The following is a 25,633-nucleotide window of genomic DNA, read 5'->3' on the forward strand; positions in this document are numbered from 1 at the left end:
CGCATGAAGATAAAAGTATGCAAGCAGTCAAAGCCGTGGATGCTCAACGGAGCAAACCCTCCAATCCCAAATGTTTAATCCGCAAACGTAGCACCGCGAGCATTTAAATTACACCTCAACAGTCGAGAATCATCTGTCGATCCGGGCCTGCACCGGATGGGCCCGCGGCAAGAGATAGCTGACCTTGCCATGTCGACGACAGTCGACGCCACGCGCGGATCCAGTTCGGCCGGCCGAGGACATGTCCACAAACTTCCTCGCCACCGAATGCGTCGGACCTCGAACACTTGATTAGTCCTCGTTCCACTTTATTATAGGCATAAATACGCAGCGATGGACTGCTCTGGTCCTAATCATCATAGGTTGCAACTTGTAAATGTTGCTTGGGTGCGATTAGAGCTTGCACGTTCCCGGTGAGTAAATCATTTGCTTTTGAAAGCTTGATCTAGAACCGTATGACTGTCATTAATTAAACGGAAAGTTTGCGGAAGTTATGCTGCACCGGTGCAAGATTAGGGCGGCCCTATTATTCCTTTGAGGACATTTCGTCCATTTCTTTTCAGGCGAAGCATGTTGCCGATCTGAAGAGGTACGACTCCATGAAACCGGCGGTGCAGACAGCTCCAAGCACCGCAAACAAACGCCGCGCAGACGAAGAAAATCGACGGCATAGAAATGGCCCGCCGATAAGATGACTATAACATTTGCTAAGGCAGGCAAGCATCCGTTGACCACGGTTGAGCAGCCGGGGCTTATCTCACTGATCCAAGGACTCGACCGAAAGTCTCAAGCCTCTCAAGGAGACCACTGGGGCGCGACGTCGAGACGGGGCGCGATAAGATCCTGTCGGCGATCAAGGAGAAGCTGGAACACATCGACCACGTCTGCACCACGGCAGACCGATGGGCATGCGGACATCGCTCTTTGGTGAGCATCGCATGTCACTGGATCGGCCCCAGCGCGCTCCAAAGGGAGTTATGTGTGTCGGCATTCCGACGCTTTCGTGGCACTCACATATATGACGGAATTGCAGAATGGTTGGCGTGCATCAACGAGGACTAAATTTCGCATTAACAGCGAGATCGTGGTCATCGTCACGTACGAGAGCAGCTTCGCCAGGGTCTCTGAAGAGTTCAGGACGTCGATCTCGTCGGCAGCTTCAGCTCGGATGAAGACGAGTATGGCACGCCGCGGGCGGCGGACTACAGTGGGATCGCCGAGAGGCTCGGTAACGGCGGAAGCAACAGCAGCAGCGGCTCCGCTCTGCCGCTCTCCGTGCAATGCGTTAGCTACGCTCAGGGTGGTAGATGCCAGCCATACTTTGAGTCTCGTGGGGTGAACTGACGTCACGAGCATGTCGAAAACTACTGCACGACGATGACCACGCTGTCATAAAATATTACGGATCTGGAACAAGGTATGCGGGTTGCCAATAGCATTTATTCGTGGATGTATGTTAAGTCTCCACCAAAATCCCAGTGCTCACTTGCTGCAATTCTCTGTAAGATTCCATCCGCTCTCTGTAAAAGGGCACGATGCCTGAGTTGCTAAGAGTGTGTACTCTTAAGCGCGTATGTCAAGCACCTGGTTCCGGCTGTCACGGCTCCTAATTGTCTGAAGGGTCGGGATGATTTTTTGGTGTCTGCTCAAGCGACCTGTCCAAGAACAAACGCTGAAAATTGATGATGACGAATGTGTTCTCCTCTGGCCATGCGTCTCACAAATGAGCTTGGAGAAAGATTCATAAAGCTCCTGCGCGTGGACGTGGGCGACAAAATGGCGAGGTGGGCCGCTTTTGGCCCCTCTCGAGTCTTCGAAAAGGTGAGGATTCAAACAGACGCCGCGAGGGAGGTAGCTGAGGTTTCTCTCGCCGAATGCTGCCGAGTTCGAGCGTCATTGTCTGGGGAGTGGATTCCCTTCGCGACTGCCGTGATGAGGCTGATAATGAGAGCAATAAATGTTTCGGTTATCAATCAGAAAGTTGCAGTCTGAGCTAAGATTTTCGTACATGCTTTTAATTTTGCTTGTGTGAAGGACCACCACGGTCAGATGGCGCCAATGTCGTTCGTGAAACCCTTATAAGTTCCTTGCCCCTCAACCGAGCATGTGACCCATCGCCACTGTTTCTGACGCTGAGAAGTCCGAAATCGACCAATGGTTGATTTTTGGGTGAAATCTCGCAATTTGACTTCACTTTATCTTCAGAGGGTCGATCTTGAGACGTAGGAAGTGTTTTGATCAACGCTGGGTTATCTGCCGAAGGGAGTTCTAGAGCTTAAACTATGAATTTGCTGGTAAGGTCATGAGTGATGCAGAGCGCCCCGTTCTTTGACCTTGATTCAACCCCGAGGGTGCGTGGGAGTGGGACATCGGATTCAGCGCCCCCGTCCCACAGTTGTCTGTGGGACGGGGGCGTTGACCTTGATTGGTCACGGGCCGTCCCATTAGGCCATTTTCAATGTTATGTCCGTCTGATCACGCACGGGCTACGCTGCCCCCTCCCCCTCCCCGTCATTCGTTACGCTACGCAACGTCCCAAGGGGCGCCCATTTGACCCCCAACGTAGCAATGTGAGGCGAATAACGGGCGCGTTCGTCCTCGCGGTAGGAAGTCAATGCCATCCGGATTTAACGTTCTTTCGGACCATCTTACTGCGAATCCAGCAATAAAACGACCCGTGATGACGTGCAAAGACAAGGAACCTAAGATATGTAAAACGAGACATCTGCACATCCCACAAAATAAAGAGCCCAACGCTCACGCCGTGGGAATGTGTATTAAAAAGCACAGCACACTCCAGCACGCGCCGACGGCGACCGAGTAGGCGGCCCCGGCCTGAGCAGCGCGCGGGACCCGTCAGACCACGCCTGCGCCGCTCAGCCCCGGCGGACAGCCGGCACCACTCGCCGTCCTGCAGCTCTTCGCGCCGCACGGCAGCCGCGGGCCAGCCAGGCGCTGGGCGGCGCCGGCGGCCGGTAGCGGCCTGGACTCCGCGGTGCCGGGTGGGTGGGGAAACCCAGGCCCACTCAGCCAACCAGCCATCCCGTTTGTGACAGCAGAGCACACTGGTGGCGGGCAGCTGCAACCGAGCGCCTCTCACAGATGCACTGGTGTGGCTCGGGCGGCACCTCCGGAGGATGGGTTCGCCATTGCGCAGGCATGGATAGGCCAGGTGATGGTGTGATGGTGCGCGGCAGCGCCAATGCGGCAATAATGACTGCCCTCCCACTCCAGTGTCAGCGGTTTCCCCTTTCAGACTCGAGAAACACGCCCCATGTGCGCATGGCGCTTATCCAAACATCACAAGACACGCCAGCGCCCGAGAAGTGCCTGACAAACCCCAGAATATAAGCGATCCGCCGCCACGGCGATAACGAAAATTAAACGGCCAATTACTCAAACGTGACGAACAGACACGCACACAAGCAGACGGAGTGCAGCGCTCCGCCGCCCTCGTCGCTGGGCGACCCAACGTCATCCCCTCCGGCGCTGACCCGAGGTCGCCCACGTCCCGCGCCAACACGAGGCCACCGTCCTCGGCCCGCGGTGGCTCGAGAGGCCGCACCGCCTACAGGGAGGCCACCACCGCCTCGATCTTCTGCACCGTCTCCTCCTTCTTCTTGTTGAGCTGCGCCTCCTGCTCCACGAACTGGGCCTTGCCCAGCTTGCCAGCCACCACGCGTTCGGACACGGCCGCGTGCTGGGTCAGTAGCTCCCGCAGTGCCCTGGGCAGGGGGTAGGCCGAGTCAGCAGGCTACCGGGCGCTACTGGCACCGCCCTCACCGGCGGCGACGTCTGTCGCGGCTATGCCACGGAGGAGGCCCGCCGTCGTACACCGCGAGGGACGCGAGCGAGGATGAAATGTTTGCGCCAGTGCGAATACGTCTGCTCGCTGAAAGGAGGACGTGTGTGGCGCATTTGTTGTTGTTGATTGGAGTTTTAGGGCGCGCCGACTACTGTGGTCATTTTGCGCCCATAACAGCTAAATGACTACCTACGGCGGTAAATGGCTAAAAAATAGATTAGTCAGAAATGAAAACGGCTGAGTTGGGACAGGAACGCGTCACTAATGATGCCCGAGTACGTGAACCCATAACATATTGATACATTTTCGGCAGCCTAAACACGCGGTATGAACTATTCAGAGTGGTGCATTTGTCTAGCTTCCCTTTCTGTAATCAACTACACTCACTATATAACAATTTCTGGGAGACAGTCTCTATCTCGTCACGCAACTGTGTCTTTAACACCGCGGAGCGACTACTTCTCCACGCAGAACAACTCCGCTCAGCGTTAGTACGGATGATGGAGGGGTAATTGGGAGTTTGGGACGCGCCAACGCGTACTGCCATCTGGCGTGATAGCTGGAACTGCACATTTACCCCGTTTAATGCTACAATTTTCAGCCTCACGAAAGGAGTTAATATTGCTGTGGTCCTTCAGGAGTGCGGGCGGGCGACTCACTTGTCCTGCCGCTGCAGCTCTGCGATACGCTCGGCCGTCTCGGCGGCGCCCTCGGAGCGCACCTGCTCCTGCAGGCTGGCTATGGCGTTGCTCTCGGACTTCAGACTGGCCGTCAGCGACTTTACCGCCGCCTGGCGACACGGCAGGCAGTTAGACGGCGATGTCCGACGCGGCAGACTGTCAGACGGCCAGAGCCCACACAGCAGACTGTCGGATGTTCACAAACCACACAGCAGACGGCCAGATGGAGGCAGCCCACATAGCAGATTGTCGGACGGTCACAACCCACCCAGCAGACTGTCGGATGTTCACAAACCACACAGCAGACGGCCAGGTGGAGGCAGCCCACATAGCAGATTGTCGGACGGTCACAACCCACCCAGCAGACTGTCGGATGTTCACAAACCACACAGCAGACGGCCAGATGGAGACAGCCCACATAGCAGATTGTCGGATGGTCACGACCCACACAGCAGGCCGTCAAATCGAGTCAAAAACCACGCAGACATCCGTCAAGCCACAATCCACACAGCAAGCTGTCAGACGGCGGCACACAAGCGGCCACCGGAGAGCCACAAGCGACACAGCAGACCGTCACACGGCGTCACCCCAGCATGACAGCGGGTGGCACGGCCGCTCGCAGCACGGCACCAGCGGCTGGACAGCGTGCGCACGGCCTGAGGAGTGACGATCTCAGAACGCAGAAACTTGCATAGCTGAGATAATCCTGCAGCATCGCCACACCAGCTAACAACCTATGAGTCTAGTACGACGTGGCTCTACTGAGCAAGCTTCTTTATGAACCACGTCAACGGGTCCGTCAGTTGGCTGCATTGGCGACCATGCCGAGGACGTGACGTTCGCACCTGGAAGGCGTTGACGTCCTTGCTCGACTTGATCTTGGAGACGCTGTCTTCCATGCTCTGGTAGAGGCCGCAGCGGGTGTCGTGGTGGGCGCGCACCTTGTCGCAGAGACTGGCGACCTTCTCACGCACCACGGCGCCGTCCTCCTGTGGGAACAGAGCTGCGATCTTTTCGAGCCCCTTTTATAGTACATATACCTAGGTGCAGCACTTGTTGTAGCAGTTGCAGGTGTTGCAGAACCTGAAGGGTGCTAACGTCTTGACGTAAGCACCTTTCAGATTCTGCAATAATCAACGGCAACTTAGTGTACTTAGTATACAATAAAAGCCATGGATGCAGTTAATTTTTTAAATATTAAGAAACACGATACCTTTTGTTGCGCCGGATTAAGAACACTTAACTTCACTGACTAGCCTCTTAATACCTGATCCCTTTTTAGGCTCATAGTAACACGTCTTACTGCACAACTGCCATGCAATAGCAGGGCGCGCTGGATTTTGGCAACACGTGCTGCGTACCTACACTTTCGGCCAAACGCATTACGCTCCCGCCTTACGTACCACATGCCTAACGTTTCGGCCTCACACACCACGCAACCAACGTTCCGGCCTTACGTACCACGTACCTAATGCTTAGGCCTTACGTAGCACGTACCTAACGCCTAGGCTTCACGTACCACGTACCTAACGCTTTGGCCTCACGTTCCAAGTACCTAACGTTCCGACCTCACGTACCACGTACCTAACGTTATGACCTCACGTACCACGTACCCAACGTTCCGGCCTCACGTACCACGTACCTAACGTTCCGGCCTCACGTACCACGTACCTAACGTTCCGGCCTCATGTACCACGTAGCTAACGTTTCGGCCTTATGTATTATCACAGCCCGTAATCCCGCCGGCAGCCGGCTCGCCGCCGCCCGACGTACCTTGCTGATGGAGAAGTCCAGCCGCACGTAGATGATGACGAGCAGGAAGAGCAGCAGGAAGGCGGCCACCACCATCAGCGGCTCGCGCACGGCCATCCAGAGCGGGAAGCGGTAGCCGAGCCGGAACTCCTGGATGTGGTTCTCCACCAGGTTGGTCTTGGTGACGGTGATGACAGGTCGGCCGGTGACGTCCAGGTACGTGAGCAGCACCGAGTCCTGCCGACCGGGTCAGGCGCCGCCGCGTCACGGCACGGTCCGCGCATTGCCGCACCGACACCGGCACACGCACCCACGCGGCCCCGCGGGGTGGAGGCTGCACGGAGCGGCACACGAGGCCCCCCCCCCCCCCCCCCGCCCGCCGACCCCACAGCCGGCGGTACTCACCGACTGCCGCTTCACCGGGTAGGGCGTCTCGAGCTCGATGTCGGTGGCGCCCTCCGGCAGCACGACCGACACAGTCAGCTCGTCCACCACCATGTCGTCGAACACGTGGTCCAGCAGGCGCATGTTCAGCACGAAGTTTTCGCCTGAGGAGACCAGAGCGTGTTGTTAACGCCGGGCCGCGTATAGGCACGCAAACAGCCTGGACCTGGGATGACACACAATGCGATCAAGCTCAAGGTACAGCAGAATCCAGCGGCGAATCCACCCCGAACCCGCGCACCTGACCATGCCAGATGACGAATTAAGCAAACCCAGCAGTCAACCTCCAGCAACGTGTGTAACTTTATCTGAGAACAGGCAGGAATACAGCTAATGTGAGGCTGATGACGTCCCGAATGAAACCCAATGAAGACCACACAGTTTCCTACTGCCCAATACGCCGCACACACGATGATGCTCATTTACACTAAACGATATAATGTCTCGCTGGCTCTCCCTCTAGCTCTTTCCCTTTCTCGCCGCTGCCCAGCAGGTCCTCACCACTCCTGAAGAGATACTCGTAGATGGGCACTGTGTAGCCGATCACGTAGTGGGTGCGCCAGCCGCCAAACAGCGGGAAGCGCGGCCGCAGCTCCAGCTCCACCTCGTCCGGCTGTTCGCGCATGCGCGACGTCGAAATGTTGCCGATCTCGTCCCGGTAGTAGACGCCGGTGGCGGCCGCCGGTAGCGACGTCTGTCGGAGGCGCCAAAAGCTCCGTCACAACACCGGCCACACCCGGTCCGCCGGGTTAAAACCGAGAAAAACATCGGCAGCGGCGACAGCGGCGGCCGCAGCACTGCAAGTCCTGCTTTTCTGTGTTTTCATGTGGATTTCGGCCATGGCTATTTGTGTATGTCACGGCATCAGGATGCAGGTGGCATCTGGACCGCCGGCACTAACCTTGAACTGCTGCACGCTGGAGGCGCCGCTGTTGTGCTCGCGCTGGTAGTCGAAGCGCGAGAAGGAGCCGCGCAGCCGGGCGCCCACGTGGCGCACGTCGACCGTCTCCTCCACTGAGATGGCGCCCCAGTGCGATACCTCGACGTGGCGCGACAGTCGTGTCACGGCCAGGAACGGCGAGTTGTTCTCCGAGTGGATCACCAGCTCGCTCTGCGGGCGCGGCGCCGGCGTCAGCGGGACCCGGCCGCCGTCCGGTGCGAGCGGACCACGTGCACGCACGACGGCCGGCGGCAGCGCCCGGCACATCACAGCCAGAGCGGCGTCCACCCCGCTGCGGTCGAACCACCACGTGAACCGCGACCCACGTGCACGGCGTCCCGTGCGCGACACAGCCCAGAGTCCGCCCGCACCCTGCCACGCCATCCAGCACGCCTCTTCAAGCTCAAAACCTGTGCCCACAAGCGCAGACAGCGGAGCGTAGACCCGCTACTTAAAGCTCCTGTGCGTTGTAGTTAACGCGTAGTGGATTATCCTTGCACAATTTTTTACGCACATCGTGACCAAACTTGCCCAACTTGCCCACCAATCGATTGCAAGTGCAGTGCACTGACTAAACTGAGCTTAGGGACAGCAGTATGATTGGGAGGCGCACTCCTCTCCCCTGGACCGTGACTCAGGTGGGCGCCTGTAGCACGTGCCAGCCTGAACCGCCACAAGCGCCACCACTGACCCTGGAGTAGGGCGCCATGTTGTCGTAAGGGCCGAGCGTGATGGTGGTGTCCGTCAGCTGGCTCGGCTTCAGCTTGGTGTAGCTCTCCACGCTGCTGGAGGCCAGCAGCACCTTGGTCGTCTGCTGCTGCACCGGGTACGGCGAGAAGATGTAGTGGTTGCCGATGTAGCGCACTAGCTGCTTGTCGGCCTGACTGATCTCGGCCGGGTACGGCTCCAGTCCGTGCGTGAACACCTTCTCCACCTCCACCTGCGGTACGGCGGCGCACCGTCACAGCCGGACCCACTCCTCTCCTCCCCCCATCCCACCCTCACCCCAAACCGACACAGTGCTTCCACAAGCTAGGCCACACAACGGCCGGCGCCGTCGCGGGAGCTCGAACTAACAAGAAAAACTCACATCTGCCCTCACTTCCATCATAGGCATCATGTCACTGTTCCTTTCTTCAGTTCAGGCAAGGTAAGTGCCCACAGACAAGGGTCTCTCACCAGTTCAACCTTCCCCATATACCAGGGTGAAAATTTTGAATTTGCTCCATAATGAAAAAATACCTGTTTCATCTTGGAGAGTGAGAGCAAGAGAGCAAGAGAGTAAGAGAGCACATTGCATTAATTACATTTATCACTTTGCATGCAGGTTTGTATGCAACAAGACTCACTACCAATTGGTGGCAGCTATCTCAGATTAGCGTGCAGTGACAAACGAACCTGTATCCATGGAACAGTCTTCATGAAAACTACCACACTGGTTATCTGCCATCCTATGGTGCTCTCAGGAGTCCACATTTACAACCCTTGGCAGGAATTCATTACGACATCATGGTAAGGTCAACACACACATGTGAACTACACCACTTTTCTGACCTCAGGCAGGGCTAGCAGCAAAAACATAACAATACCCTCTTTTTGGTTGGCTGCCTTCAGCAAACACAAACACCACTCACACTTATGGGGGCACAGGGTACCTCCTCCCATCACATGCTTTCTCGGGCAGGGTTTTATAACTAATCACACTGCAACTCACGCAATTTCAGTGCTTTGAGTCACTGTGTGCATACATATCTTTTATATGCTCACAAGTGTGTGGTTACCTTGACAGTCTGTCCCTGAGCCAGTGGCTTGAGTAGCTTCACTGAATAATGCTTCACAGAAGGCTGGCTGGACACAGCTGTTGGTGCCATGCTGAGGGACTCCTGGCCCACCTGTGAACAAACACATGCACATGGCCATAATATTACCCAAAAACAATTATCATGGATCAATTAATTCCTTTTAAATAAACAGGTAGCTAGTACAAAAGTAAAGTAGACAGAAAGGGTTGAAAAATGAAAGGTACCAAAATGACTGTACAGTATGATCTGTTGGGTAAAGCAAGACAGAGTTAATTGAAAAAGCATGATAAAATGCCTTGGTTGCACAGACATCACTTTGTTGATCCATAAGGTCACAGACAGGGACTTCCATGGATATGGATAATACAAGAAAATTCGAGTGATGGGAGTACTTGGAACAATATAAACCTAGTGTCATGAGACTGTATTAATCCAGTTATTTTTATGGCACTTACAAGAGCCCCTAATAATGAAATCATCAACACATGGTGATTTTGATTGATTGCCTTGCATAGTACATAAATGATCAGACATCTATTTTACTTCTGTATTGTCATCAAAAGGTACCATTTTCATGTCTCGCTCAGATGAGGCACATTAACATTGCTGGCAAAATTGCTACAATAGTGCCAGCTCATGTGTGTTGTAAATCAGAGTGCTCAAGTTGGTTACATTCACCACCAATTTAACACAGGGGACCAAGTTACTATGAACCATGATACAAAGAAACTTCCATGGACACATACACAAAAAATGCTTTTATTCAGAATAATTAAAAAGTCCAGCAAAATTTAGTCTTGCCTGAGTTTGGCACACACGTGCCAACTGTTTAGCACACTCATGCGTGGTAGGAATCTGGTGCCATGGATGAATTTTTGCATACTGGATTGGACCCACTAACAAAAAGCAATCATCTAGAAAACATGTTATGAGGTTACTTTAGCTTAAGTTACTAAGTCAAAAAACTTATATTCTTGCTATGCCCTTGCTGCTGATCCATGCCATTATTGCGTACCATGCATAAAATAGTAGACCAATGCAGGCTGACACTTATGTGCACGACATATGATATATATGATGCATAATATGTGTATATATGATTTGTTGCTTAACCTAAATATAAATTCCATATTCAAATACCATTTTAGTTTTTAAAGTCATAATTGATATGAGAACTGATGAACACTTATGCAGTCATAATTGAGATTCCAACACACTTAGCTTCTTGACAAAATATATTGCCAAAATCATGACTTTCTACATGATCTTGTTGACCTGCTCACCATGTGACATTTTCTCAAAACACTACTTAATGCTGTTTGACAGGGAAATCAGGCCAAATATTCCTATGGCAACTCTTCAATGGTAACTCCCAATAGCCAATCCAAAAACTGCTGCTGGCTTAACATGACATTTCTCACCTTGGCATTGATGTAGGCTAGCGATCCCTTTGAGTCAGGGTCTGATGCAACCAGAAATGATGATAAGGGTTTCGCGTCCTTGTTTTCGATGGTTAAGATGGCATTAACCTTGATAAGCTGGGACGACAAATCAATTGTCCGTTCAACCTTCTTCACATCGACGTTGCCGCTACACAATGATACGCTACACGATATGAAAACCAACATTAACGCTTTCACTACGTGAAACATTTTGAGATATCCTATTATTACTCCGCTACAGAAAGCGCACCACCGGCCACCGTAACCGGCACCAAAAAACGCCGGAACTTGCACACACGCTACGTGGCCCCGGGACCGACAGCGCCGGCGGACACCGAAGGGGACACCAGCATTGCGGCAGGCGGCAACCGGTTGGTTCAGGCGCGTCGTATTTGTAGCAGTCTGGTAAAAGAGTAGAGGATGACGACGGTGCAAACTAGGATATTTATCGCATCGCGATACAGCCAGAGTCAGGCTCAGATGCTCATTCAACGCCAAAACTTGATATGTAGGAAACATTTGCTTCTGGATGCAATTTTCTGTTTATCTAAACCTGATAAAAAATGCAAAAATACGGTATTTGCATCCCATTCGCGCTGCACACGACGCCTGCGCAGCCTAGTAGATGTTTCCAGTAGAAATATTTCAGCTGCCAAATCCACCCGCTGGCTGTGTGCCTGGCGCCTGCCCCCCATCCCCATCCCCCATCTAGTTGATGGGTGTCATCACTGTCAAAGAAGCGGTAGCGTAACATGACAGGTGTGTCTGTTTGTATTTTAATGAGAGGGTCCGTGACATGAAGTGGCTCCAGCTCAAAAGCGCAGGCAAGAAGCTTAACAGTCTTGTTTCGGGCCACTCACGTCGGCAGGCTCAGCAGTTGCAGAACGCGCTACTGCACCTCTCCTCGTAATGAGCCATTCACGCAGGACTTGTGCTCGCGGGAGCATAACACGCACTCCGCAGAGGAGCGTCCCACCGGAGTCTGTCGTCGTCTCCCCACCCAACCATCGTTAAGAACATCATCCGCAAGCATTTCGTAAATACGTATTAACGTAACCAACATATTTGAAGACATTGCAATCCTTTGCGCTGCACATACCCAACGCACTTCATATTTGATCTCCTTCATGTTCCATAATGAGTTTCTGATAAAGTTACATTGATGCACATATATCCAAATTCATGGCGCTGGCTCCGGGAGTTCTCCCAGCAACAAGCTCTGCTTAGCTGTGTGGACTCCCTGGACATCCAGCTCAAAACCCATCACGAAAATGACCAGGTAATTGCCCCCTCCGACTTGTGTGACTGTATAACCCTTACTAACACGGTGAATTGAGTGATTGTAGCTTATTGGGCGGTTATAGCGGGCTGTCATTAGGTGACTGGCTAATGACTTCTTTAAGCCTTCTCATCTATGATTTTTTCCTGCCTATTACATAACACAATTCCTTCGGGTCTGCACCACCTCTTCGCCTGCTTCTTTACGTCTGTTTCATCTTCCCAGCTGGGAGTGCCGCGACTTGATTTTATGTTTTCTGGTGTTAACGTACGGTTTACTACGTCGCTGGGATTGAGGGAGGGGCACTCCTGGTTACCTGCTCTTGGGTAACGGCGTAGAAAAAACCTGTCTATCACCATACGAGCATCGCCCGAGGACTCGCCCGCAGACTGAGCGTCCGTCGCCAGTCCTCTGGCCACCAGCATCCGGTGGCCCCTCAGGGCTTACCCAGTCAGGAAGGTCTTCGCCGGCGCTGCGGCACACCAATGTGTGTGAGTCCATCGCAGCATCTCCCGATCGCGGGAGCCGCTGTATTGTACGCCTCTGAGCGCCTCCGGGAGTTGAGCCGTGCGATGTGGCCATGCAGGGACAAGCGTCGTGCCGACCGCTGCCGAGGTGCCAGCGGCGGGTGCGGTGCGCTCCGCGGGAAACTTCGCTACTCCGACTACCAGTGTGGTGCTACCCCAACTTTGTCAATGCTTCACATATTGACCACGACATGGTTTGAGGTCTCGGGCTTGGCGCAAGCCTTAGGTGTCGTTTAGAGACTTGGCCTGGATTTTGGTTGGCTGCTTTTTCATACCCTAGCATATGAGCTCAGGTGATCCTGTCATTTCACCGAGGACACTATGCTTAAGGTTATCAACTGGAATTCGAAGAACATCGATGAGGATGAAGTTGCATGGGTAGGGTTGCACTGATGCTAGACTTTAGTAGCGCGTTTGACAGCGTCGACAGTGGTGTTCCGGACAAGCATGAGAAGGACGGTGCGCAGTTTGCATGGTTTGGCAACTACACCCGCGCGATCGTTAACGGACGGTGGGCGGTGGCTTTTTTATCCGTCCTCTGACCCATGAGATCCCAGGGATCCATCGTCGGACCAATCTTTTTCCTCATTGTCATCAACGACCGGCCCTTCCTTGCTCACGACCGCGTCATGTCCTGAGCCGTCGACACCCAGATCCGGGACGGTTGCCCATCCGCTGTCCTCGACCTGTCCGATCTCGAGATGCGAGTCGAGGAGTCCGCGAAAATTTCTAAAATTGGCTCCAGGCCAACGGTCTAAAATGAACTCCAGCAAGACATATTTTACTGTCGGAGGCACAAACTGGCATCCCTAAAAAGCCAAAAGAGCCAAGTGTCCGGTGCCATGGCGGCCTGGTGGTACGATGTCATCCTATCGTCTCTCTTTAAAATTCGCCACCACTTCACACCTGACGGCATAGCACTCCATGTCCAAGCCGACGTCTTCTCACACATCCTTCGCCGTCGATCCGTCTGAGGAAAAGCCGCCCAGTGTCGGATTACCTTGTCCTAAGTGCTGTCGGCTTTGCAGGCTGGTGACGGCGGAGCGGCGCTCAGTGCATACTATACCTGCGCCGGAATCGGTAGGCTGGCATGGAGTCGAGGAATGGTTCACCGGTCACGTCTTCCGCTGCATTGTGCTGCTGTATATTTTTGTGTGTACTCTTGACTGGATTTCTAAAAGCTACTGCGTGGATGAATCTTAATAACGGATGTCACTGCTCCGAGCGTCATGGAAGCTGAATGATCTGTGTTGAATACATGACATGAACTGAGTATTACTGTGTTGTTCCTGAATAGCTGTGCGGATGCTCCAGCTGAGGTCAAGTAAAGACACATGCATATTCTTTGACGGAGCGGGGAGCTCCAGGAGTATGATGATGGCTAAAGCGACGATTTTCAGAGGGAGTCCGGTGAGGGCTGCAGCCAGGTGCTTCATACTTGAGCTGAAGCTGAATGTGTCTGTGTGCGCGCCAATACATCTCTAAGTATTCCTTTTCTGGCGTTTCCATTGGCGTGAAATATGATTCTATGTTGCTTGCATTGCCCGGCTGCTCTTCATCATAATTTGTTTTTTCCTGTCTACATTAGCGCTTATAAAGCGGCATTCCGCGAATGAAGAGTAAATCCAGTAGCCCCGTCAATGCTATGGCAGACACAATTGTTTATATGCATTGTGAAAGATGTCCTCAGCACAATATGTCCGCCAGCATTGCACCATGGTGGGTATCGCTCGATTCCAAGGCATAATCGATATCCTGATCAGCCACACGGAAGACGGTGGAATTACCGACAGCTTTACTATGGTCAGGGTACACAAGTGTTCAATCCTACGTACATGTCTCCCTTAAACGGCAATCGCTTCCGGTATAAAAAAATGGCACGAATTAGCGTTTACATAGTCATCCGGAAATATTCTTCGGGTGAATACTGAAACAACTCGAAGTCAAACTCGTACTTCGCGTACAGTTTCTCCACCTGGTCCCTGGTGATGGTCGAGAAGTACGATTCGGCCACCGCTTTGGTCGGCTTTCCCTTCGTCATGTGACGCCACTTGGCATGAATCAAGTGGTCGACAGCACCCCGCTTCAGCACGTACTCCTGATCCTCTCGCAGCGTCTCGAACTTGGCCACCGCGTGGTACCGCACGCTACACGGCGTGCAGTACAGGTAGTAGGGGATCCAGTGGTCATCACTGTAGTTCGCCAAGTCCGTATCGATCAGATACTGCACGAACTCCGCAAACGTGGGTTCGATCCCCAACGGAGGCACGCTTTCATCGTCGCCGTCTCCCGACCTGAAGGCTACGCGCTTGACGACCTCCTTGAGCACGCCGAACGTGTCCCAGTGCTTGGCGCGCGGGGCGACGGCGCCGTGGCGGTACTTCTCCACGATGCGCCGACCGTACTTCTGGTAGAAGTGCTCTGTGCCATGCTCGAGCCCGACACGAATGTTCTCGAGCTTGTCGCGGTAGGCGGAGAGTATGCGCTCGAACGGGTGCCGTACCACCAGGAACAGGTACGAGTCGTTTAGCGCCTGCGGGAAGGTCGGCACCGTCACCCTCTGGCCGGCGGGAACTGGGGCTGATGAGGGGGCCGGACTGGCACCCTCCGCCCCGCTCGCATGTGTGGAGCGTGCTTCAGTTGGTGGATTATCTACGCTGTTACCGTATACACCGTACGAGTGTTTCAGCCTCTGCACATCCAGGCAAATGTGATGGAAAACCGGATTATGCGTAGGTGAACGCAAACGCCAAGAGCTGAATTTACGAGATTGGTACTGACAATCTGCCACCTTCAAACGAGTCTCACCTGTCTGGCGCCGTCAAACTCCAGCTCTGGCGTCACAGAACGACTTATGTCGCTGATCTGCTTCGTGCTGCGTGATATTTGTGCTTCTGTGTAGCCTCCGAGAATGGCAAAGTTGTATAGCCAAGACGTTGTCCCAGATTTGTACAGTGGACAATATCCTAGCTTGTACTTTCTGAAACACAAAAAGGAGGAAGAGTGGGTTAGCTCCCGTCAAGTCAGAGTACGAATGAGTTGGCACTCGTCCGCGTGGGAAATGGATCATAACTTATGGTACAATGAAATGGGGGGGGGGGGGGGGGTAGAATGTGAATGGTCGAATGATCCGTCAAAGGTGCCCGATGTTGCTGCGTTCAATAGCACAACGACATGCGGATGAGGTCTTGAATTAGCTAGCTTTACCTAATGATATTGAGACGAGCAAAACTTGTCCAATATTAAGACTTCATTCTCAAAAGTGACTACGTATAAGTTGGACACAGAGCATGTCAATAACCAGTGTAGAGGAGGATGTGAAATTGACCTGACTCGTAATGAATAGACTGAGCATTGCAATGTGCTTAGCACCGAGATAAAAGCACATGCGAAGGCCTTTTCACATCTGGACCGAACATTCGCATTTGAGGAGAATATGCCAGTTACTATCAGACTTCAGCCTTCATGGGGGGCAGCTTCCGGATCTCCGCAAACCATGTCACCTCATGTAAGAGCTTGCCGCCCCTCACCTGTTGAAGTAAAACACCGAGTACTGCGGCGACGGCGGGTACGTGATGTCCGGATACACCCCGGGCTGCTCCCAGAGCCCGAGTCGGTGGGACTGACACACCTGTGCCAGGTGCTCGGTCCTGGCCTTCATCCGGGCGTCCACCGCCTTCTGTCGGCAGCCGGCGGGGGCGCCGGGTCAGGGCGACGCCGCCACGGGTGCCCGCCAGGCGCGGCGCTTCTGAACAGCGCGGACGATGGACGACTGTTCCCGTGTAGCTGGTGGGTCGATGATTCGTTGGCGTAGAATGGATTTGGTTCCACGGCGAGACCACATATATGCAGCCATATCTAGTCAAACAAGCACTTACGGCCGTATATTTGCGCAATGGAGCTGTAGCTGAAGTACTTTGGTTACGATTTGCATTGAGGTCATACTCGGATTTAGTGCCAGGTTACTGTCAAACAATCCTGAAAGCAATTCACGTGACTGGCGCGAGGTTAGACTCTGTCGACACTGATTCCGTCATTGCCCGGATATGTTACATCCGCAGTTCCCGCCTCATCCATTTCCAAACGAAATCTTTCCTCAAGCACACATCCATTGGTCCGCTCGGCGAGATACTGCAGCCAATAAGCAGATCTGCCGTGACAAACCGTACGCAGTTCCCACCTCATCCCAGCTGAAGGGCGGCGCTGCGACGGTGGGGACGGGCGCGGCGGCGGCGCGCACCAGCCGGGCGCGGAGCGGGCCGGCCGGCACCAGGTCCAGCGCGAGCAGCGCCGTCCAGGTCAGGCAGCCGACCAGCGCCAGGTAGAGCAGCCGTCGACCGTCGCGACGGTACCGACGGCACAACATACTGCTGGTGTCCGCGGCGGCGCACCGCCGACTGCCCGGTGGCAGCCTCAGCTGGAACAGGGCAGAGGTCACATTAAGTCGGCGGCGGCGGCCTCGTCTGGAACGGGGCAGAGGTCACATTAAGCCGGCGGTGGCGGCCTCGTCTGGAACGGGTTAGAGGTCATATCAAGCCGGCAGCGGTGGCCTCATCTGGAGTGGGTTAGGGGTCACATTAAGCCGGCGGCGGCGGCCTCGTCTGGAACGGGTTAGAGGTCACATTAAGCCGGCGGCGCTGGCCTTAGCTGGAACGGGTCAGAGGTCATATCAAGTTGGCGGCGGCAAAGAGCGCAAAGGCATGCGACTTTGCAATATTTCCTTGCATTTTACCAAGAACGATTGGAGAACGATCGTATAGAGAAAGCATGAGAAGAATGCTGAGAACGCATATGCGAATGACGCATTCAGTCATTTTCTATCTGCTAACGTATGCGCCTTATTCTGATATTCAACACGTTTTGGAAATTTCACAAATCACTTGCGAAGATTATTTTGTTTCGCCCAATGCATATGCCCGAATTACTGCAGCCTGCACCTTTTGATATGTCAGGACAACACCTTTCATTCCAATATGCCAGGACGCAGCGCCCCGGAGACGCTGGACTGATTACTTCTTCAGATTCTATTCGACGGCGTAAATGCCACCAGTCGCCTGCACCCGACCTCCGCCTGACTCGCTCGACCTGGACTGGCGTGCCAACAGGCCTATCACACGTCCTATATATGTCTCATGTTGCTTATGACAGTGGGTCTGGAGCTGATTAAACGGCGGGCTCGAGGCCCACGTCACAGAGGATTCGGGACTCGTCGGGTGGAGAACCCCAAAACTATCACCGCAGCGGTTCCAGGGACCACTCGGTTGTGGTCCCAGGGCTCGACCGACAGCGGTCCCAGGGCTCACCGGACAAGGGTCCCAGGACTCACCCGGCAGCGATCCCAAGCGGTCCCAGGGTTCGCCGGACAGGGGTCCCAGGACTCACCGGACAGGGGTCCCAGGGCTCACCCGGCAGCGGTCCCAGGACTCACTGACAACTGACCCATAACTTGCCCAGCAGCGGGCCCAGTGCCGGCTGACGCCCGACTTGCCGGCAGCGGGACGGGGACTGAGCCGACAGCGAGCACAGAGCACACTGACTGAGAGATGAGGACTCACTTGACAGTGAGATCAGGACTCACCTGACATCGGAACCAGGACTCACCTGACGGGCGGTTCGGGAGTCGGCGTGGGAGGAGTCGCGTGCTGCGGCGCGTCACGCCGTCAGCCCGTCACGCCGCCACGCCGTTGCGTAGGGCTGACCGCGCCTCGCGATAGCCGCGTGTTTGCCGTCGAGCGCTATCTGGAGCTGCACCGCCGCCGCCGCCGCGTCACCTGCCGACACGATACACCGGCCTGCGCCGCCCGCTCACCTTGAGAGGACCCTGACCCCCCGGTCAGCGCGCCTCCGCCGGCCGGTGGCACCGGGCGGTACGGTCCGGGCCGTGCGCCGCGGCAGTTCCTGTTGTCATACAGCGGGCGAACGGGTTAGTCGCCAACTTGTGCCGCCCTGGCGTCGAGAAACAACGCTTATAAAAGCTTAGCATTTGGAAGTCATTTATAGATCGGGATCGACATGGATTACAAAGATGAAATTCTGCTGAGGCGCAATCAGGCGCTTGGTTTAAATTAGCATACGCTCGTGGGTCATACACAGCAAATTCGCAATTGGACATGCTCTGGTACATGATTGTGTGGCGTACTGTGTGCAGCACACGACACCTTGTTCTAATGCCTTTGCCAAGAGCTGCGTAGCTCATTGCTGCACTCGTTTTACACGGCAGGCTTAAATAGAATGGACTGACAACATTAATGGCAGATACCAAAGGGCCACATATTTCCTCCAACTCCTGTCTGAAACATTTTGCACGTCGCACATATCCCAAGGGGATCCAATTAGGTAATGGTAGTTTGTATTAAGTGCAGCAAAAAACGTATTAAATGAAGAACAAAACAGAAATAAGGTATATTTGAGTTCTGAGGAAGTCGGCCGAGCAAAGCTCAAAAGAAATTGTCAATTTGTTTTTACAAAAACACACACACACAAACGTATATATATATATATATATATATATATATATATATATATATATATATATATCATCAACGATTTCATCAACCCTTTAGAACAGTGATGATCATGATGATAAAACCCCACGCCAGAATCCCCGTCTTTAAAAAAGGGCATGGCTCAATTTTGGGCGTTGCACTCAATTTCAAACACGAAAGCTGTTCGTGCAACCACTTAAACCCCATCAGAAGGGCGGGTTCTCGTGCGCGTGTTAGTGCTCCATCTGTTGGTAAAGGTTTCAAAGTGATCAGCCCAGCGCTTTCCGAGTTTGGATTTGGCTACAATGCCTCAAAATCGTTTTCGCGGCTTGGGAGGGTGAAGATGGTGGTCCCATTTCGGAACGGATAATGAAATCGCCGGTGTTCTGCCTGTATGTGCTATTTAAGTGTTGGAGGAGTTCATTCGAGCGGGTTATGTTCGAGCGGTTCGAGTGGGTTATGGGTTCAGATTTCGCCACAGCATCTGAAATTGGATACACAGTTTTTGGAAGTGAAGATGGTGACTCAAGACCACCAGCTTTGGCAGGGCTGATTAAGTCGTTGGCTCCTCTATCTGTTGATGAAAACTTTGAGGACATTGGTCGAGTGGCTTCCGAGTTTGGGTTTGGCTGCATAATCCCATTGTGGCTCAAATTATCTTCAAAGGCGAAGATGATAACCTGAGGTGATCAGTTTCCATGCACCTGATAAACCGATGTTTCTCTATCTACTGTTAATCTTTTGAGGACAATGGTCGAGCGGTGTCTGGGTTTTGATTCGGCTGCAATACCCCAAAACGGTTTATCGATTGTCTTAAGTGACAATGGTAGCCTGAGCAGGGGCGGATCGAGAGGGGGTGGCCACGGGGCCATGTCCCGTGCATTGACAACCTTGGACCCGAAGGGGTAGATACTCTCTGAAGGAGCCCATAGTCGATAGAAAGATGCAGTTTTTTTAAACGCAAAACGCAACAAAATTGGACGTATCTGGATTTAAAGGGCCAACGAGAAGAGAGAGAAAAATCTGCAATGATTGAAACATTGTTAATTGGAAATTTTAAGTATTATTATGCTGTCCAGGGTTTCTATGCTGTTTCTGGGGGACCTATATGTTCCCTGACAGGTTCGTTCCGATCGTTAAGTGGCCTTTCACATTGCCTTGACTTCTTTGCGTTTGCTCGGAGGGCCCTGCACTGTTGCTGTGCTTTTCCTGCTTCCGGGGCGGTCTTGTCAATAAGGGGCCGTCCACGGATGCTTTCTATTCGCCAGAAAGGCTCTGTGGGATATAGCCGGGGACCCATATGTTAACCTGCCGGGATATTCTCGGTTGCTCGGGGGCTTTTTTCGTTGGTTTCGGTTCACCTACCGACACACTCGCGATATGTTTATGGGCCCCCTGCGTTGGTCTAGGGTGTTTACAATTCTATGTTTAGGGCCCTACGCTCTTGTCGGGGGCCCATCTGTTTACCTGTTCAGGCACACTGGGTTGCCTAGAGGTCCTGCACATTGGTTATTTTGAGGTAGGGCCCTGTGCTCTTGTCGGGCCCATCTGATAGCCTACTCGGATACACTGGATCTTTTTGGGGCCCTCCACAAGAGGTCTTAGGTACGTTTTATTTACATGTCCTACGCACTTGCCTTTACATCGGGCTTCGGGCATGTCCTATTCCCCCCTCCCCTCGCTCGCCTCATTGTTCGGCCACACTGGATTGTTCGTGGGGGGGGGGGGGGGGAGGGCTGCACATTAGGTCTTGGTGTTTGAATTTAGGGCCCTGCACTCCTGTCAGGGGCCGTCTGATAATCTGCTCGGGTACACTCCATCTTTCGGGGGCCCTCTGCACAGGGTTTTGGGTATTTCCTACTTGAATGGAGGGCCTAACGCTCTTGTCGGGCCTCTTCTGATAAGCTGCTGGGGTGCACTCCATTGTTTGGGGGCTATTTACATTGGGGCTTTGAGCGGGGGCGGACCCAGGGGGTGGGGCAACCGGGCCATGCACCCCTTGGGCCCCGAAGCAGCCCATTGGTTTCGAGAGGGCCCATAGCCGGCTGAACAGGTGCAGTTTTTTAACACAAAAACGCAACAAAGCTGGGTATTTCTGGGCCTCCAGGCGGTCAGGAACAGTTGGAAGCGAAAGTAAATGGTATATGAGAAGTCACAAAATTATTCAGTAATCGGAAGAATTGTGAACTGGGAATGTCAAGCCTCTTTGTACTGTTGAGGGACCCACGCTGTTTCCTGGGGACCTACATGCCCACTCGCAGGATCATTTCGATCGTTAAGGAGCATTCCACGTTGCCCTTCATTTTTTGTGCATTTGCTCGGGAGGCCCTGCGCTGTTGTTAGGCGCTTCCTGTTAGCGTGCCGGGGCACTCTTGGAAGTCACAATCCCTTCCACGGATTCTTTTCACTCCTTAGAAAGGCTCTGTGAGCTGTAGCCGGTATTTCATATCTTAACTTTCCGGGGTATTCTCGGTTGCTCAGGGACCCTTTACGTAGGTCCCGGTTAACCTACCGACGCACTTGCGATGTGCGCATGGGCCCTCTGCATTGGCCTAGGGGGTTTCCAATTCTCTGTCACTTGCTTAGGGCACTACACTCTTGTCGGGGGCTCATCTGATGGCCTGCTTGGGCACACTCAGTCGTTTGGGAACCTCCCACAGTGGGTCTTGGGCACTTCTTTTCTGAAGGGAGGCCCTACGCTCTGGGCCTCTCTGATAACCTGCTCGGGCACATTCGATCGTTCGGGAGCGCTTTACATTGGGCCTTGGGCACGTGCTATTTGAATGGGGCCCTGCGCACTTGTCGGGGGCTCCTCTGTGTGCCGCCCCGGCCACACTGGATTGCTCAAGGGGGGAGGGGGGAAGGGCGCACATTGGTTCTTGGGGTTTTAACTTGGGGCCCTTTGCTCCTATCAGAGCCATCTGATTAGTTGTTCGGGTACGCTCCATCTTTCAGGGGCCCTCCTCACCAAGTTTTGGGTACTTCTTATTTGAATGGAGGGCCTTACGCTCCTGTCGGGGCCCTCCTGATAAGATGCTCGGGCCCATTCCATTGTGGGGGACCTCTGCACCTGACTTTGGGTACTTCCTTTCTGAAAGGAGGACCCTCCGCTCTTTTCGGGGGCCCTATTTGTTAACCCGCTCTGGCGCACTCGACTATTCGGGGCCCTCTACATCGTGTCGTGGGTATTTCGTATTTGAACGGAAGGCCTCACGCTCTTCACGCTCTTACCGGGACCCTATCTGTTAACCTGCTCGGACACACTCGGGCAGATTAACTCGAGTTGGTTGCTTTTTACCTGAATGGATGGCCTTATGTTCTCGGTGTGCCCCATCTATTTAGCTGCCCCGGCCGGTGGTGGATACAGACGGGGGGGGGGGGAGGCACGGGACCATGCCCCCCATGAACCATGCCGAGGGGACCTATAGGCTCCAAAGAGGCTCACAACCAGCCGAACGGACGCAGTTTTCTAACAAAACATTATAAACAACGCAATTGGACATCTTTGGGCCTTCAGATGACAAGGAACGGCCGCTGGCAAAACTAAAGAGATCTTAAGCAGATTAAGTTAATACCTTGCTGATTGAGGAGGTGTTGCTTGGGAGAAATCTGGGGGTCCATTACGTTGTCCAGAGACCTCACGCTGTTGCCCAGACCCTAGATGTCCGCTTGCCGGTTCAGTCTGATCGCTAAGTAGCTTTCCACGTTGCCCTAGATCTCTTTGCATGCTCTGGCAGTGCCCAATGCTGCTGCTGGGACGGTATCTGCTTCCATGCCTGAGCACTCTTAATCGATCAGGTTTTCCTCCACGGATTTCTCCCGTTCTCCCAAAAGGCTCTGTACACTTTTTCCGGGGCCCCGTATGCCAGGGTACATTCAGTTGTGCGGGGTTCTATCATATCAGTATCAGGTTCTCTTCGCGTGCTCGAGGGGCCTTTTGCTGTTGCTGAAGCTTACATATGGTAAGACACTGAGACACTCGATGCTTAGGGCCCTCCACTTTGATTAAGGGCTCTTTTCATTTGACCTCATTTTCGGAGGACACCTAATTCACTCCCGTCAATGCTCTTGCTGGAACCTGCCTGGGCGCTCCTGATAGCACAGGGGTATTAATTCATGATAGTGGGTAATTTCCCTTTGCTCAGAGGGTCCTGTTTATTGGCCGGGGCCTAATGCATCGGCCTGCCGGGGCACTGCCGGTCGTTTAGAGACACACCACGGTCTTGAGCTTTTTTTGCTTGCTCTGAGGACCCTATACTTATTGGCATGATCCTGTTTGTTCGCCTCCTGCGGCACCTATGATCGCTCAGGTTTCGTCCCTATTGGCATTGAGGCCTTGGCCTTAGAGCAGCATTCGAATATGTGCCGATGAATTTTTGCGTGTAACTGTCGAACGTAATTTTACGTGCCGCCAACCTCGTATGTTTCATTTCGTTTGGCTATTGAGATTGTGGCTTATATACTTGTGCATCACGTTCTTAACATATTTTGCATGCTAGGATATTGTACACTATTTCTGTAACAAAGGAAAATTTATTCATTAGTCATTAGTCATCAGCTGATTACATCGCCAAGCCGGCTATCCGTTAATAAGCTAGAAATGAAGTTCGTTCTTGGTTTTGATGGCATCTACCAGCCAGCTTGAGTTTGCTTTGTCTGTCTTCCCGAAACAGCTAGCTTCAAAATCACAGGGTTTAACATGATCTGTAGAAAATGAGTGGGCTCCATATAGATGCATACGTAGCTCGCCTAGCTTTATAGGGCTGCCCACAGTAAGATGGGTCCCCGTTTTATTAAAAATATATGCATACACACACACACACACACACACACACACACACACACACACACACACACACACACACACACACACACACACACACACACACACACACACATATATATATATTTATAGGTATGTATGTATGGGTGTATATAACTGTTTTCTTCTGTTCATCTGCAAGTTGAATGGCCGGAATGCAAGGATATTTTGAAAAGAAGCCCAAACTTTGTGGGGCCCAGTGTTTCGTGCCCTCTTCGCCCTGACGAAATCCTGGATCCACCCCTGAGCCTTAGGTTATCAGTTTCAGAATTGCTGATAGAACAGTGTTTCTGTTTTAGATTGGTATCATTTTGCAGTGAATATGTCCAGCAGTGCCTAAGTTTACACTTAACTGCAAAATTGATTTCCGAGTAGTGTCGTCCTTCAGATCAGGACAACACTACCTCATCGCCATCCATGCAGCCAACTTCAAACTACGGAACTACTGGTAACATTTTCTTCAAAACAACACCAGTCGAAAACTGGTATGCGGTTTCATTCACCGTTCCAAAACTGGTGACCGTAGGTCACCATCTTCTCCTTAAAAACCACTTAAACTACTTTAGGGCATTGCAGCAAAGTCCAAACTCGGAAACCGCTTAACTGATCTGTTTGAAACATTTACCAGAGGATAGAGAGGATACGATTTCATCAGCAGTTCTGAAACTGGTGACCTCAGGTCACCATCTTTACCTTTAAAAACCGCATAAACCACTTTAGGGCATTGCAGCGAAGTCCAAACTCGAAAACCGCTCAACCGTTCGCCTTCTGAATAGGAAGTGTTTGCCGCGGGAGCGCCGCTTTCAAGGAGGCATCATCATTATGTGGTCCTCGGTATCTACGCCAGAGCTGACACGAATTTGACCGCCCAACCACTTCGTCTCCGTCGTGAAGCAATCTGAGCTCGATCTCGGTGACGACAGTTCGACCCACTGGTGTCCTGCGCTCCCCGTAGAGACCGACAAGGAAAGCTGTGGCCCGGTGCTCACAAAACATTTTCCAGTAAATGGTGGAAACGCGGGCCATCTGAGTACCGTAACATCAGTGGATGAACGGTCCACACAGTGCGGAGCGTCGCCTGAACAGCTAGATTTCCCAGAAACTGATGACCTTATAAGCCTTTCGGGCGCAGTGGTGACGATGAACACGGAGCATGGCCTATCACCTCGATGTATCCCAGTTTGCAGCTTGGGCCCTTCGAGCCCCGCGGCGCCATCTACAGTAACACATGTCGCAGAGTCCGGCCGATCGCCTCAGCACGCGACCACTATTAGTGAGGACGCCGAAGATAATTTTGAAACAAAAAGCCGGGGCCCCCGTTGAGATAAGCATGTTTTAAAAGCCACGCAGACTATTTTGGCGCGAGCTTGTCCCGACCGTTAGATAGCCTTGGTCCTGACATTTCGAATGAGACCGCTGTCGAGAATCACAGTATTGTTGACGGTGTTCCTCAGAACGCCCGAAGCTCGGGCACTTGTCAGGTCCCGTGGACTGAACGCAATGATTTGGACGTAGTGAGTGACAGCCTGGGGGTATGGCGTGAGTATAGCCAACACACGGCACTATACTATATAGACAAAAATAATTTAGACATCAGAAGCTGTTAACTTGATAAAACACGTTATCTTATTCGCAACAAACGGTTCAAAATACAA

At 52.9% G+C, this 25,633-nt stretch overlaps 2 protein-coding genes across 2 annotated transcripts; both read right to left on the bottom strand.

Annotated features, from left to right (window-relative positions):
* Positions 1–2,756: 2,756 nt before the first annotated feature.
* LOC119089697 (dolichyl-diphosphooligosaccharide--protein glycosyltransferase subunit 1) lies at positions 2,757–11,199 on the bottom strand. Its single transcript, XM_037212511.1, has 10 exons — positions 10,845–11,199; positions 9,403–9,513; positions 8,313–8,561; positions 7,583–7,792; positions 7,183–7,375; positions 6,643–6,785; positions 6,259–6,474; positions 5,331–5,474; positions 4,465–4,595; positions 2,757–3,725 (listed from the first exon to the last, which is right to left on the bottom strand). Exons 1-10 carry the CDS (start codon positions 11,073–11,075, stop codon positions 3,569–3,571), a joined length of 1,785 nt encoding a protein of 594 aa, XP_037068406.1. The 5' UTR covers positions 11,076–11,199; the 3' UTR covers positions 2,757–3,568.
* A 3,113-nt stretch (positions 11,200–14,312) lies between these two features.
* On the bottom strand, positions 14,313–16,887 carry LOC119089610 (carbohydrate sulfotransferase 11). Its single transcript, XM_037212387.1, has 4 exons — positions 16,852–16,887; positions 16,202–16,350; positions 15,480–15,651; positions 14,313–15,204 (listed from the first exon to the last, which is right to left on the bottom strand). The coding sequence occupies exons 2-4, from the start codon at positions 16,330–16,332 to the stop codon at positions 14,563–14,565; spliced, it is 945 nt and encodes a 314-aa protein (XP_037068282.1). The 5' UTR covers positions 16,333–16,350; positions 16,852–16,887; the 3' UTR covers positions 14,313–14,562.
* Positions 16,888–25,633: the final 8,746 nt, after the last annotated feature.

This window comes from Pollicipes pollicipes, unplaced genomic scaffold (genome assembly GCF_011947565.3).
Source record: "Pollicipes pollicipes isolate AB1234 unplaced genomic scaffold, Ppol_2.1 Scaffold_3087;HRSCAF=3621_pilon_pilon_pilon, whole genome shotgun sequence".
Classification (NCBI taxonomy): Eukaryota; Metazoa; Arthropoda; class Thecostraca; order Pollicipedomorpha; family Pollicipedidae; genus Pollicipes; species Pollicipes pollicipes.